Raw genomic sequence first — 15,078 nt, 5'->3', positions numbered from 1 at the left:
TCAATATGCAGGACAAACAGAGCCATGTCAAGCTTTGTGCCCTCATCCATCAGACTTATAAATAGCTGATTTACCTATTTATTTTTTTTACTCGCTTTTAAACATTTTTAAAATCAGTATTTATTATGCACTTAATGGGGGACTTATTTTTTTCTCTTTGTTCTCTCTTATTTTATCTATGCTATGGTTTACAGCATCTAAGTCTAAGCAGTACTTGTGATTGCCCAGTGGATGTTGCTTTACATTGATTGTGTGGTTTGTTTTTGTATTGTCCTGTCACGTATGTTAACTGTACACCCACTGATGCTGATGCTTTTACACAAATGAAGTTCCTAACTGATAAATAAAGTTATTTATTATTATTATTATTATTATTATTATTATTATTATTATTATTATTATTATTATTATTATTATTATTATTATTATTATTATTTAATGTATCCCTGATAAACACAAACACACGGGCATCCGCGCACACACACACACACACACTGGCTATGAAACCAGGCTGCAGAGAGTGAAAAGTATCCATGGAAATGCTAATCACTAGTGTTAGCTGCTAGTGGCTGCTAATGGCTGTTTCCAGTTAACTTTTAACTAGCTAAGCTAACCAGCTAAGTGTTAACCATTAAAGAGTTAAATCTTTAATAGTTAACTATTAAAGTGCTAACTACTAAAGAGTTAACCTTTAAAGGAGCATGAGGCAGGATCGAGGCAGGATTTATGAAAAAAATTCGTATACTTTTTAAGTTTTCTAGTAATAATGTCAGATGAAGCGTTCCAAACCCAAAAGAATGAGCCCTCTAGTGTATCTCTCCGTTGCCTTGAACAGGCTGTCTGCTGCAAAATGTGCTGCAATTTTGGGGCCGAATTTCCCGCGCTGTCCTGCGGATGTGACGTCACATGACGCTGCATGCGCGTTCTCCCTGTTCTCCCGTGCCGGCTTCGCTGTTGGCTGCAGTACCCCCAACAGCCGTCGTGGCGAAGGGTGGCGCTAATGAGTCTCATTTCTTAAAAGGAGCCTCATGCTCCTTTAAAGGGTTAAACATTAAAGAGTGAACTACTAAAGAGTTAACTATTCAAGAGTTTAGCATTAAAGAGTTAACCATTAAAGTGTTAACCATTAAAGGGTTAAGTACTAAAAATGTTAACTTTTATAAAGTTAACCACTAAAGTGTTAACCATTAAAGAGTGAACTACTAAAAAATGAACTTCTAAAGAGTTAACCATTAAAGAGTTAAGTACTAAAAGTGTTAACTTTTATAGAGTTAACCATTAAAAGATTCACCACTAAAGAGTTAACCTTTAAAGAGTTAACCATTAAAGAGTTTACCATTAAAGAGTGAACTACTAAAAAGTTAACCATTAGAGACTGAACTACTAAAAAGTGAACTTCTAAAGAGTTAACCATTAAAGTGTTAACCATAAAAAAGTTAAGTACTAAAAGTGTTAACTTTTATAGAGTTAACAATTAAAGTGTTAACCATTAAAAAGTTAACCACTAAAGAGTTAACCATTAAAGAGTTAACCACTAAAGAGTTAACCATTAAAGAGTTAACCATTAAAGAGTTTACCATTAAAGAGTTAACTACTAAAAAGTTAACCATTAGAGAGTGAACTACTAAAAAGTGAACTTCTAAAGAGTTAACCATTAAAGTCTTGGGTAGCTAACTGCTAAAGTCTCAGCAATGTTCAGACCAGAAAACCAGACGTCTTTTTTCTGAATGTCATGTGGTGCGTAGACGTGAACAAGGTAGTCATGTTGGATTACTGTCAATAAGGATTTTTATTTCAGTCGAAGAAGCGCCTCACGTGAGCTGGGAACCTTTTATATGTAGAAGCTCAACAACAAGCGCGTGTTTACGCTGGACGTCAGTTTTAACCCCGCTAAACGTTCCTTTAGAAGGTTGAGGGCTTTATACCAGGCCGAACAACCGGCAGGCTGCTCGTCTGTGTTAGATACGTGCAATTGCACTGTCAAAGGCTTTATCTCAAACTGTGGCCCTCGGGGGCCGTTGGGAATTACAACTCTCTTGTCTGCTTTCCTGCAAGCAGATCCACCAATTACCTGCTGCAGATGACAAATTTATAATAAGGTGTAAGATGAGCGTGAGAGTACCGACTGCAGACAGCTTCTTCATGACTGAAGCATCCGCTCGTGTCCTCTTATCGTGCAACATGTTAAAGCCGATGCCCACCCAAACAGACGGAGAATAGGACTCCTGTTCGGTCTGGACTTGTCTGCAGCCGCAGGGCCTCACTGGAGGAGGTGAACAGAAGGGGATTATTAAGTATTAGCAGTGGGAGTGAAGATCACAAACCACAGACTGCATGAAGAGGTCTGGACCAACCCTTTTGTGACTTTGCCCACAGGTTTCTGAGTGCCAAGATAATCCCTCGTGAAATGGTTTCTGGTACCCCCCCAGTCACCTCCACCAGTACAGAGCGTACCAAACCAATCACAAAGAGGTGGGGGCGGGCCTTATGTGATGAGTGACACAAGAGGCCCGGGAGCTACTATTCCAGACAACCCTGATGTGAGACCAGGTCCTTAAACAACTATAGATGCCAAATAGTTCACAGTAGTGTCATAAAAAGAGTTTCTCAATAACCTTCAGAAAATGTCATTCCACATGAGGAAAACAGAGGGGGAGGGGCCATATGACGAATAAACTTGCACCTCCTCCCTCACTGACCACACCCCCCAAGTTCCCGCCAGCTAACTATTTTAGCTACTTCGGAGATACAGGGAGGCGGTGTAAGGACCTCAGAACTGGATTGAAGTGGTTCCTGTGAGTTCTAGTGAGGACTATGCAGCAGCCTTCTGGATCAGCTGGAGCTAGCTTTACCAGCCTCTATTACCTAGAGCTACTTACTTTAGCTTATCCTAGTTGCTAACTAGGGCTGGGTATTGTTAAGAACCTCACGATTCGATTTCGATTCTTTAGGTTTCGATTCGATTCGATATTGATTTAAATGCTTCGATATCGATTCAGTAAGACGTAGAAATACACAAATACCTGTTGGCAATTTTTCGTTATTTTTATTTTCATGCCTATAACACGTGGCATGTTACTTCACATAGAAATTAACTGAGCAATTAAACTTAGCAGCACCATAATGGCTCACTTGTGCATTTGTACTGTAGTAAAAAAGTTAAAATAAAAAAAAAACCACATGACAGTTCTGTGTCAACATGATCCGCAGGTCTGTCATGTTGCTGTTGTATTTTAGTTCTGCCTTAAGCTGCTTTCACATAGAGCGCGGTTTGCGCCATACCCACCGCCGGGTAGGGCGCAGAGTCGGTGCAGAGCCTCCACCACCTCACAGCGCGGCACGGTGAAATTAAAAAATTTTCAATTCGGGCATTTGTTCAATTCGCAAATGCCGCGCCAAGCTCGGCGGTAGAGTGGTTACGCTCTTGCGCCGCGGTAGCACATAAATGAATTGGAAAGCCGGTGGCGGTCGCCGCTTTGCGCCCTCTATGTGAAAGGGGCTTTTGTCCGTTTCTCATGTTCCTTCTTTAAATGGTAATTCAAAATGAGTCCAAACGTCTGATCTGAAAGATTTTCTGCTTGCCATCGTCGCAATTTTATTGTTGTTTGGTCGCGTGCAGCCACCGTCCACAAAACGCGAATCATAAGAAAATGTTGTGCACAGCGCCCCCACTGGCCAGGAGGTGAATCGATTCAGAGGCTTTGCTTAATAGATATTGAATTAGGGCGGGGATAATTGCGATGCATCGATTTTTCGATATTTTTACCCACCCCTATTGCTAACCTGTGATTCTAACCAACGCTTTCTTCAGACCAAATCCATCCAGGTTTTAGATGTTGTTTTGGTAGCAACATCAAATCTAGGGTTAGGGTTTCATGTTTCATGTCGTGTGACATTGATTGGCATTACAAGTTAGCGCAAGCTAAGCTCAAGTTGACTGGTTTGCCCCCTTCTGGGCCCCGCTGGTGAACCAGAACAAGTTAAAGGAGAACGAAACGTGAACGAGTCTGCTCTGTTAGATCTCACCTCCCAAGTTCATGGAAAATGTTAAGTAGCTAAAGTGATGGCAGCTAGCCGTTTGAGTCCATTTGTTTTTCACGTACACCGAAAGTAAGAAATGGGAATTACATCACACCCTAATCGACCACGTTCCAGCTACTAAGTCGGAAGGTGAATATTTCCAAACCGTCTCCCAGCCTTTGCTGATGCTAGTCATTGTTTGCTGTATTCGTACATAATGTTGTACTTTTGCACGTAGAGATAAAATGGCACCGCAGACAAAATCCAACCAGCACGTATCTGTGTATTTATTGGGCATTTTAACATGGAGTTCTATGAAAACTGCTCACATTTACAGGCAGCCCCCAGTGGTCGCTCCAGGGACTGCAGGATCTTCTATCACTTCAGTTTTGTTTAATGTCCACCTTCTCTTCACAGGCCGTCAGGACTGACCGGAAGTCCGGTCATCTCAGATATCTCGCTGATCCGACTGTCGCCCCACGCCGCCGCCGGGACCAGCGAGTCGCCGTTCAGTCCGGCACACCCCTACGTCACCCCTCACATGGAGCACTACCTCCGCTCGGTTCACGGGAGTCCCACGCTGTCCATGATCTCAGCGGCCCGCGGACTGAGTCCAGCTGAAGGTAAGGTTTAACTGGACGGATGCATCCCCAAGTAATAATGGCTTCCAGGAGTTGGGCGTTTGAGATGGTTGACGTGTCGAGTAATCTGAATCCACTCATCATCTCCACGACTACAACTGTAGTAAAGTTAAGAGAAACTCCTCAAAGCATTGAAGTTTTCCTGAGGTTGCAATGACCAAACGGACAGTCCATCGGACCTTTGGGCTATCCAGAACGCGCCACTCCCTGATGTTTTCTACAACAGGATGTTTGTGCACGAAATTGATTATTTTTATGATGTCAATTTAACGGCAAATGTATCATGAATCAAAACCTCAAATCTGAGATCCAAAAACCCCGGTTTCAGCTGGTCATTGGTACCTGCATGCGATAGGCCAGGAGATACCACAGCAGTGAGAACAGATGGTTTCAGAAGACCAGACACCGATAAATCACAGAGCACACGCTGCTTGGAAGCAAGAGAAGCAAAGAGATGCTGCTGCTGATAAGCAGGAACTTTGGCAGCAAATGGAGCTTTTCTGAACACAAATAAAGTCCAGGAACCGCAGAGTTCAGCGGAGCGTGTGTCAGCTCCTGCCGGGAGACTTGGAGCGCGGCGTGTCGACAGATGTTTGTGTTTGACGGAGTTTTTTGTGTTCTGCTGTTTATTTGGGGTATTTGTTCAATCCCTTGGGCATGCAGCAAAAAGTAAGTAAACCCTTGGAGCTACAAGCTGGTTGAGACTCCAACAAGATCTTTCAGGATCTCTGGATCAGAGCAGGAGGACATCTAGATCATTCCTCTTTCCAGCTCAGACACATTTGTAGATGTCTGGTTTGGATCTCCCACAGTTTCCCTCGCAGTTCCCTCGTGGTTTCCCTCACAGTTCTTCCTGCGGTTCCCATCATGGTTCCCCCAACGGTTCCCCTCACAGTTCCCATCGAACTGTCATCGAAATGTCAGAAGAAGGCTGAAACTGTGCTGGTTGATTATTTTACCAACATTCTGCTACATTCATTCACAAACTGTTGTGTTTTTGTTTCTTGTTTGCTACAGTGGCCCACGAACACTCCAAGGATCGCGCCCTGTTCAGTTTCCCGCCTCCGCCGCCGGGGGCCAACCCCTCGGAGTACTACCAGCTGATGGCCAGCGCCAGCCAGAGGAGCCCCTACGGCGAGCTGCTGATGCAGAACGGTGCGGCGGCGGCGGCAGCGGCGGCCGTCGCGGCTGCAGCCCATTTACCAGATTACATCAGCCCTGTGGACGGTGAGGACAATGCTCGCTGTGTCGGGGCTTCAGCTTCAGCTGGACTTGTCGACCTGGGAACGTAAACTGAAGCCAACCAAAGCAATTAGCAGCTACAGGCTGGTATTCATGCGCTCCAGGGTCGGATGCCCATCAGCCTCAGCCCAGGATGAGAACCGAGCTGTTCTGGATTCTGTGTCATTTTAAGTACCTTCATGATTCTGAAGCTTGTAGCTTCACCCAGCTCTACCTAGCTCTACCTAGCCCCACCCAGCCCCACCTAGCTCTACCCAGCCCCACCTAGCTCCACCTAGCTCTACCTAGCCCCACCTAGCTCCACCTAGCTCTACCTAGCCCCACCTAGCTCTACCTAGCTCCACCTAGCTCTACCTAGCTCCACCTAGCTCTACCTAGCTCTACCTAGCCCCACCCAGCCCCACCTAGCTCTACCCAGCCCCACCTAGCTCCACCTAGCTCTACCTAGCCCCACATAGCTCTACCTAGCATCACCTAGCTCTACCTAGCTCCACCTAGCTCTACCTAGCCCCACCTAGCCCCACCTAGCTCCAGCTAGCTCCAACTAGCTCTAACTAGCCCCACCTAGCTCTAACTTGCTCCACCTAGCTCTACCTAGCCCACCTAGCTCTACCTAGCTCTACCTAGCCCCACCTAGCTCCACCTAGCTCCACCTAACCCCACCTAGCTCCACCTAGCTCTACCTAGCTCCACCTAGCTCTACCTAGCCCCACCTAGCCCCACCTAGCTCCAGCTAGCTCCAACTAGCTCTAACTAGCCCCACCTAGCTCTAACTTGCTCCACCTAGCTCTACCTAGCCCACCTAGCTCTACCTAGCTCTACCTAGCCCCACCTAGCTCCACCTAGCCCACCTAGCTCTACCTAGCTCCACCTAGCTCTACCTAGCCCACCTAGCTCTACCTAGCCCCACCTAGCTCCACCTAGCCCCACCTAGCTCCACCTAGCTCCACCTAGCTCCACCTAACCCCACCTAGCTCCACCTAGCTCCACCTAACCCCACCTAGCTCCACCTAGCCCCACCTAGCTCTACCTAGCTCCACCTAGCTCTACCTAGCCCCACCTAGCTTTACCTAGCTCCACCTAGCCCCACCTAGCCCCACCTAGCTCCACCTAACCCCACCTAGCTCCACCTAGCCCACCTAGCTCCACCTAGCTCCACAATAGCTCCACCTAGCCCCACCTAGCCCCACCTAGCCCCACCTAGCTCCACCTAGCCCCACCTAGCCCCACCTAGCTCTACCTAGCTCCACCTAGCCCACCTAGCCCACCTAGCTCCACCTAGCCCCACCTAGCTCTACCTAGCCCACCTAGCTCCACCTAGCTCCACCTAGCCCCACCTAGCTCTACCTAGCTCCACCTAGCTCTACCTAGCTCCACCTAGCTCCACCTAGCTCTACCTAGCCCACCTAGCTCCACAATAACCCCACCTAGCCCCACCTAGCTCCACCTAGCCCCACCTAGCCCCACCTAGCTCCACGTAGCTCCACCTAGCTCCACGTAGCTCCACCTAGCTCCACCTAGCTCCACCTAGTCCACCTTGCCCCACCTAGTCCACCTTGCCCCACCTAGTCCACCTTGCCCCACCTAGCCCCACCTAGCTCCACAATAGCTCCACCTAACCCCACCTAGCTCCACCTAGCTCCACCTTCAGAGATATGTTGAAGTATTTCCCTGTATGGCTTTATTTCTTTACTTTGGTCCATTTTTTTGTTCATTGGGGTTTTTGACTCTTGTGGGCAGTAATGGTTGCTTCTCTACAATCATTGCTGATGTCCTTCTCTCTTGGGTTTCTGTTAACCCACACCTGAATGCTCCAGACCAGAGAAACCTCCAAAACACCTGTTAGGTCTACATTCCTGCTGAGGATCTTTGATGAACCAATCAATCCATCACGGATCGATGAGAGCAGCACCTGGCTGATGCTTACCCTCCTAGATCATGCAGGGGTACTTGGGATTTCTCGCACTGCTTCTGTGGTGGATTTGGTTTTTAGGTGCATAAACAGTGAAGGTGTAATATGTCTTGTTAGCGGAGTTTGTATTTACCTCGTTTCGACACCTGATGATGTTTTTACGACGTCTTGATTCATAAAAGCTCAAAAGTAAAGCAGGCTGTTCTTTTATTTTCCATATGACAGCAGGTCTTTCATCGGTGCAACATCAGAAAGCTCATACTTAACGACCATCTTCTCCTTTGTTCTCAACACCAGGCCTGTTCATACCGTCCTATTATTCCTCCTCTCCGGGCTTTCTTGTGAAACGCTTCGCCACATCAAAGTCTCAGATTTTTTGACTTGCACACATGGGGGCCATGTTTAGTCACACATCCAAAAAGGTCTGAAAGCCTGAAGGCCAGTAGCTCGTAAAACCACTTTAACTCCGAGTCTCTCATTTGGGTTTCAGTCAGGTCTGTTTGTGCTGCTGCTGTGAGAGGCTTTGATCAACTTCACTTCTGTGAATAAACACCTAACGGATCAGAATCAATGTTTTGTTGTAGCAGATAGATTACTGACACTGGTTCTGGGGTGGTGTAGAAGGTTCTGGGGTGGTGTGGAAGGTTCTGGGTCGGTCTGGAAGAGTTCTGGGTTGGTCTGGAAGGTTCTGGGTTGGTCTGGAAGAGTTCTGGGGTGGTATGGAAGAGTTCTGTGTTGGTCTGGAAGGTTCTTGGTTGGTCTGGAAGGTTCTTGGTTGGTCTGGAAGGTTCCGGGGTGGTTTGGAAGGTTCTGGGGTGGTATGGAAGGGTGCATCCATCCCCGTACATTTAGAACAAGAGATGCTGGAGCTTCACAGCAACCATGCTCATGTAGCCACTAGCGTGTCTCTGTGACTAGCATATCCAGCCAGAGTGGCTAGCTGAGCTAGTGGCTAGTAGCTATTGGTCATGTAATCGAGGGACCACAAGGTGTCCAGGTCCAGACCATCATCCCTCCACCAACGTGCTTGTAGGTCTGAGAGGTTTCTGCTGAAATGCTGTTTTTGGTCTTCTCCAAACATGGTTCTGGACATCAGGACCAAACATCTCCAAGCTGCCTCCAAGGTTTTCCACTCGTAATTCATTTTAAATTTATTTGGTCGTGGTTTTATGACCCTTGTCAAAGTCATGTGCGGCAACAGTTTTTTTCTCTAAAATGGTAGCTGATGTCTTTCCTTCTTGGCATTGTGTTAACACACACCTGAGTGCTCCAGAGCACCAAAGTGCCAAATCTACTTTGTAGAGGTCTGCACACCTGCTGATGACCAGCTCATCCGTGATGAGGATTTGCTGCATCTGGCTGCTGCTCTTTAACCCTGAAGAAGTGGTGTGGAGGTACTTACAATTGTCCTTGAGGTTTTTAATCTTGTGTCTACCAGGCCGGCAGAGTTTAACCTTGCAGGGCGAGCGTGGCTCAGACCGGGTTGTCCCGGAAGACGTTAACTGGGAGGACGTGCTGAGCTCTGGATCTCCTGACGGAGGCCCAGCTGTGATGTCACTCACCATTGTTTATCTTTCTCAGAGTGACACAAGAGTTGGTAGAGATGATCCACGGCTGAGGCCCTGCCGCCCCCCCCTTCCCCCCCTCCCCGGCAATGTTGTTTGCTTCCTCACCTCCACTACCGTTCTCTGAGTGATGCGGCTGCTCAGCCGGTCTGGAGGCTCCTCCATCACGGCTCCTCACACAGAGGTCGTATTGACCTGAGAAGTGAGCGGATGATTGCAGCCGAGCCTCGAATCAAAGACCTCACTTGAACTCGTTTACAGCAGAGAGGTGGGAGCGGTGGAGACGGCGGGAAGTATGTGCTACTCGCATCACGAGCTGTTGATTTTGGAATGCCAGAGAGATAAATCTCCTATTAAAAATCAATTTATGCATCAATATTCAGCAGACCCACCAAGACCTGGAAGACCTTGGTGAACCCAGAGTCCGGCCTCCCCCCTGTCTGCTAGCAGAAACAAACATCAGCGCAGGATTTTCGATGGAAATAGCGATCTTTGTGGTCCATCTAAGAGGTGGATGGAGATGACTCTGCCCACACCCTCAGTTACCTATCTGACAAATAGGCAGAGGAAGGTAGCCTGTCACTCACCTGACACCTGACCTCATTTCAGCTTAGCTTAGCTAATGCTAACCTATGATGCCAATGCTGGCGCTTTAGTGGAAGCATCCATAGCGTCACTGTCAGTTGTCTATGCATTTGGTGACCTCAGGCGTTACCGAACTGAATTATGGGATTTGTGCACCACGCAGGGAGCGTTGCTTGCATTAAAACTTGGATGATTTTCAACCTCTGACACGTCATCCCGAGCGGGAGCCAATCAGATTGCAGCTACACAGCCAGTGCTAGACAGTCATTTGTGAGGGACCGTTTTGAAGAACCTTCTGGTGTAGCGAGCACCCCAGCTGAAAGGTGCTCGCTGGAGTTCACAGCTAATAACAGATGTCATTTTCACTACTTCAGGACATCCACTGGTATCCTTCCTTGTCGTTTTAGTTTAAAAGTTGACTCAACACTGCCACCATGACTGCTAGCTGTGTTGCTCCATGTTGAACATTTTTGTTTTGATGTGAAAAGAAACATAGAAATCAGGTATATGATGATCTAGATCAAGATAGAACCAGCCACCAACCATTGATATCCAAACAGCTCCTGCTGTCTTTGGATTTTTACTAATTTCAGGTTGTGGGAGACTTGCTCCATGGTTTAGTGGTGGTGCACCTACAATGGTCCACCAGAATAGTGCTGGTACTCCAGTGGTGTTGTGTGGTTGGTGTATGATTGGTCCATAGTTGGTCTATGGTCGACCTATGGTTGATCTTTGGTTGGTCTATGGGTTGTCTGTAGTTGGTGTATGGTCTACCTACGGTTAGTCTATGGTTGGTGTATGTTTGCTTTTATGGTTGGTCTGTGGTTGGTCTATGGTTGCTGAATAGGTTGGTATGGTTGGTGTATGATTGGTCTGTGTTTGGTGTACAGGTATAGTTGGTATGGTTGGTGTATGGTTGGTCTGTGTTTGGTGTACATGTATAGTTGGTGTATGGTTGGTCTGTGTTTGGTGTATAGTTGGTGTGATTGGTCTATTGTTGGTGTGGTTGGTGTGATTCGTCTTTGTTGGTCTATTGTTGGTTTGGTTGGTGTGGTTGGTCTTTGTTGGTGTGTGGTTGGTGTGGTTGGTCTATTGTTGGTGTGTGGTTGGTGTGGTTGGTCTATTGTTGGTGTGTGGTTGGTGTATGGTTGATCTATTGTTGGTGTGGTTGGTGTATGGTTGATCTATTGTTGGTGTGGTTGGTGTATGGCTGATGTTGTAGGTGTATTATTGGTGTGGTTGGTGTATGGCTAGTGTGGTTGGTGTACGGTTGGTGTGGTTGGTGTATTGTTGGTGTGGTTGGTGTATGGTTGGTGTGGTTCGTCTTTGTTGGTGTGTGGTTGGTGTGGTTGGTCTATTGTTGGTGTGTGGTTGGTGTATGGTTGATCTATTGTTGGTGTGGTTGGTGTATGGTTGATCTATTGTTGGTGTGGTTGGTGTATGGTTGATCTATTGTTGGTGTGGTTGGTATGGTTGATCTATTGTTGGTGTGGTTGGTGTATGGTTGATCTATTGTTGGTGTGGTTGGTGTATGGTTGATCTATTGTTGGTGTGGTTGGTGTATGGTTGATCTATTGTTGGTGTGGTTGGTGTATGGCTGATGTTGTAGGTGTATTATTGGTGTGGTTGGTGTATGGCTAGTGTGGTTGGTGTACGGTTGGTGTGGTTGGTGTATTGTTGGTGTGGTTGGTGTATTGTTGGTGTGGTTGGTGTATGGTTGGTGTGGTTCGTCTTTGTTGGTGTGTGGTTGGTGTGGTTTGTCTTTGTTGGTGTGTGGTTGATGTTGTTGGTGTATGGCTGATGTTGTAGGTGTATGGTTGGTGTGGTTGGTGTATGGTTGGTGTGCCACTTTGGAGGGCATTAAGTAGCCTGGTCATGAGTGTGCAGGTATGTGAAGGGTGGGTGGGCAGAGAAATATAAGCTCTTTGAGGGAAAATGTTCAAGTTCCCGCAACAAAAGCGTCAGCCAACGTAAACGTGTGTCGTCCAGAGGACAGAGAGTTTTCTGTGTCGGTGCTGCAGAGGCAGACTAGTTTGTGCACTGATGTGGTGGTGGGCTGAAAGGAGGGGTTCTGGGGGTAAGCGGGCCCCTCAGACCTCATACACAAACACTTAACTATCTGTTGGTTCACCAGCACGTTGCTGGAAGTGTGTGCATAAACACACCGCTGAACACAACGCCAGCTTTGGGCTCCACACTGGATGCTCAGAGACGCCCTTGATAATAATATTCACAGTGTTAGCGGAGGTTAGCAGGAAAAATAAACACAGGTCTGCTGTGATTGGCCAAGAGGGAGGGGGGCAGGGAGGGTGGGGGAGGGTGGGGGGGGCATTGCTGGCCAAGAGTCAGCCGGGAAGGCCTCGTCCCCGGCTCAGAGACGGGCCTCTTCCCGACACAGAGACGGGTCTCGTCCCCAACCTAGAAACGGGTCTTTTTTTCCAACTAAAATCATTGTATTCTGTTGAATTCTGAAATATAGACTTAGTGGTTAATATAGACTTAGTGGTTAGCACGGTTGCCTCACAGCAAGAAGGCTCCTGGTTCGACTCTGGGGCCCGGAGGGAGTTTGCATGTTCTCCTCGTGCTTGCATGGGTTCCCTCTGTGTACTCCGGCTTCCTCCCACTGTCGAAAAAACATGCATACTAGGTTAATCAATGATTCTAACCGTGCATTCACACCGAAAGCATCACGGGCGTCATAGGCATCCAGCTGCCATTTATTTTCTATGAAAGTTCGCTGCAAGAGACATCAGAGGCGATGGAGGCGTCGGGAGCGTCAATTTGAAGTTGAGAGAATCTCAACTTCATGCAAATGAGCAGTGGCGACGCCGAAGCAGCATCCAATCACAGACCTGGATTCCCAAAGCAAGAAGCCTCAATGCAGTGTGTACTTTAATATACACACAAACTTATTTTATCAGGAGTTAATCTATTTCATCAAGCAAACTGACACTTTTGCTGATTTGACTGCTGTTTTTACCTGAACTTAGTGCAGCGTTCACCGGGAGCAAAGGCTCACCGACAGTTGCTGTTGATCCGCAGACCGACCTTGTTAAGGTGCATCAAACTCACTCTTTTCTACGCTAAAATAACAGATACCAAACATCATCAAAACGGAGCTCCGATATCAGACGATGAAATTCCCTGTGGAGTTGCCGGGTTCGCAGCACTGTGTGGACGCAGATAGACCAACGGTGCCGGGCCCTGTGCTTACTCCGCTAATGCACTGCTGAAATATAAAGAAGGCTTCCCAAAGTGCGAACCATGGTGAAAGAGGAAACCGAAGATGTGCACGGGCTATATATATATACAGTAGATACAGTAATCCTTCGCTATAACGTGGTTCACCTTTCACGGTCTCGCTGCTTCACGGATTTGCATTGTGCATCGTGTTCTGCATTCTGATTGGCTAAATAGTCTCCCCGCTTCTTCACTTCCTGTGTCAATAACGTTGGTCGCTTAGCAACAATGCTGAGAATGGCCAATGAGCTTCAGCGAGTAGCTCAAGAATGGGACCCTTTGATGAATCGTTCATTACAGATCTCAAATGTAATCAATGGTGGCATGTTGGTTTATAAGAATCTTTTTGCACAGAAGAAAAAAGAGCAACAACAACTACCCATAACTATGTAGTTTTTGGGGTTAGTTAGTCGCGGTAGCTTAGCTCAGATTGTGATTGGATCTCGAGATTTGGGACGATTACTGCTCGTGTTTTGGTCGGTTCTGTGTCGGTTTCGTGTTTCGTTTGTGGTTTTTGTTGCAGATTTCCAGTGCTCGACGTGTGCCTCCGTGTGCTCTTGCTTCCTGGTTTAGTAGCAGCGGATGTCACCCCCCCCCAAAAAAAACCCACTGGGTTTGTATGTGTATGTGTGTGTGTGTATGCGTATATATATCCATATATATTAAATATAGTAACAATGCACATATATATGCCTTAGGTTTTTACCAGCATGGTATTAACCATTAATATGTGTGCAGACAAGGTAAAAAAATAAAAAATAAATTAAAAAAAAAGAATCCCGCATAGAGAATGAGGTTAGAGAATGGGAAGATAAAGACATGGTTTAGAGGCTGAATTTCTTTAATTTATTTAGCAAAAACAATCAAAAGCTTGTTTTTAAGACATTCAAGGCCTGTTTAAAATAGGTATTAGATGACATAATAGGTCCCCTTTAACATAAGATCTAAACTGAGCCCACCTCACCGCATCATCACTACCACCTCCTCAACCTCTCCTCCACTTGCTTCGCCACCACCTCTCAAACCCCCCACCCCCCGTGCCAGCACCGCCCTCCACCTCCATCTTAAAACCGCCCTTCAGTCTAAACACAGGACTTCAAAGAAATCCTAACGCCTCCGGTAATGAAGCCAAACTTTCGCATCGTGTTTGTCCTCTAAGAGGAAATCAGGCTACTGGACTTGTAACCTGGTTTCACCTGGAAAACACGTCACACATGAACAACTCTCATCGCTCGCTACGGACGTGTTTTATAGGCGCTGCTTTTAATTGAAAGGGCGAGCGAGCAGCTTCCTGCAGGCAGAGAGAAACCAGATGTTTTTGAGGCCGAGGCCACCGCTAGCGTGGTGCGTGTGCATGGATGTAGATGTGTCCATGTGCGTCTGTGTGGGATCTGGATTCATACTGAGACTCATAATTACAGACTCCACAACACAAAGATACAGGAAAGAAAAAATATTTATAGAGGACCGCAGCGACGAGCACTTTTGGAAGATTAGTCCAAGAATTTGCTTCTGCTGCCTTGTGGAAAATGAAAACACTTTAATTGGAGGTTTGAGGATCTTCAGGAGCCTGAAGATCAGCAAACCTGTCTCTCTAAGACTCTGGTCTACAGAAGAGTTCAGGTCCAGACCAGCATCCCTCCACCACCGTGCTTGACACGGAGGTGGAGGGTTTCTGCTGGGTTTCTGCTGGTGTTTCTGCTGGTTTCCACAAACATTTCCACTTTGGTCTCATCTGACATTGTTCCAAAGTTACACGTGGTTGTCTATCTGAGGTTGTATATTTACCAGTACTAAAACCCAGTGCGATCGCAGTTTCGGTACGTGTGACGATCAAGTGGCCTGAAGGTTCACAGACAGTAAAACATCTGAA

At 46.9% G+C, this 15,078-nt stretch overlaps 1 protein-coding gene across 1 annotated transcript in view; it reads left to right on the top strand.

The window, feature by feature from the left end:
• The window catches only part of gli2a (GLI family zinc finger 2a), a 110,929-nt gene that overhangs the window by 49,212 nt on the left and 46,639 nt on the right, over positions 1-15,078 (top strand). The window contains exons 4-5 of the mRNA XM_061724071.1: positions 4,438-4,643; positions 5,679-5,888. Coding sequence (XP_061580055.1) covers positions 4,438-4,643; positions 5,679-5,888 — 416 coding nt within the window. The remainder of the gene's footprint in view (positions 1-4,437; positions 4,644-5,678; positions 5,889-15,078) is intronic.

Source organism: Cololabis saira, chromosome 6 (assembly GCF_033807715.1).
Source record: "Cololabis saira isolate AMF1-May2022 chromosome 6, fColSai1.1, whole genome shotgun sequence".
In the NCBI taxonomy this organism is placed as follows: Eukaryota; Metazoa; Chordata; class Actinopteri; order Beloniformes; family Belonidae; genus Cololabis; species Cololabis saira.
Note: the sequence above shows the minus strand (reverse complement) of the source record. Positions and strands in the feature narration are given on the sequence as shown.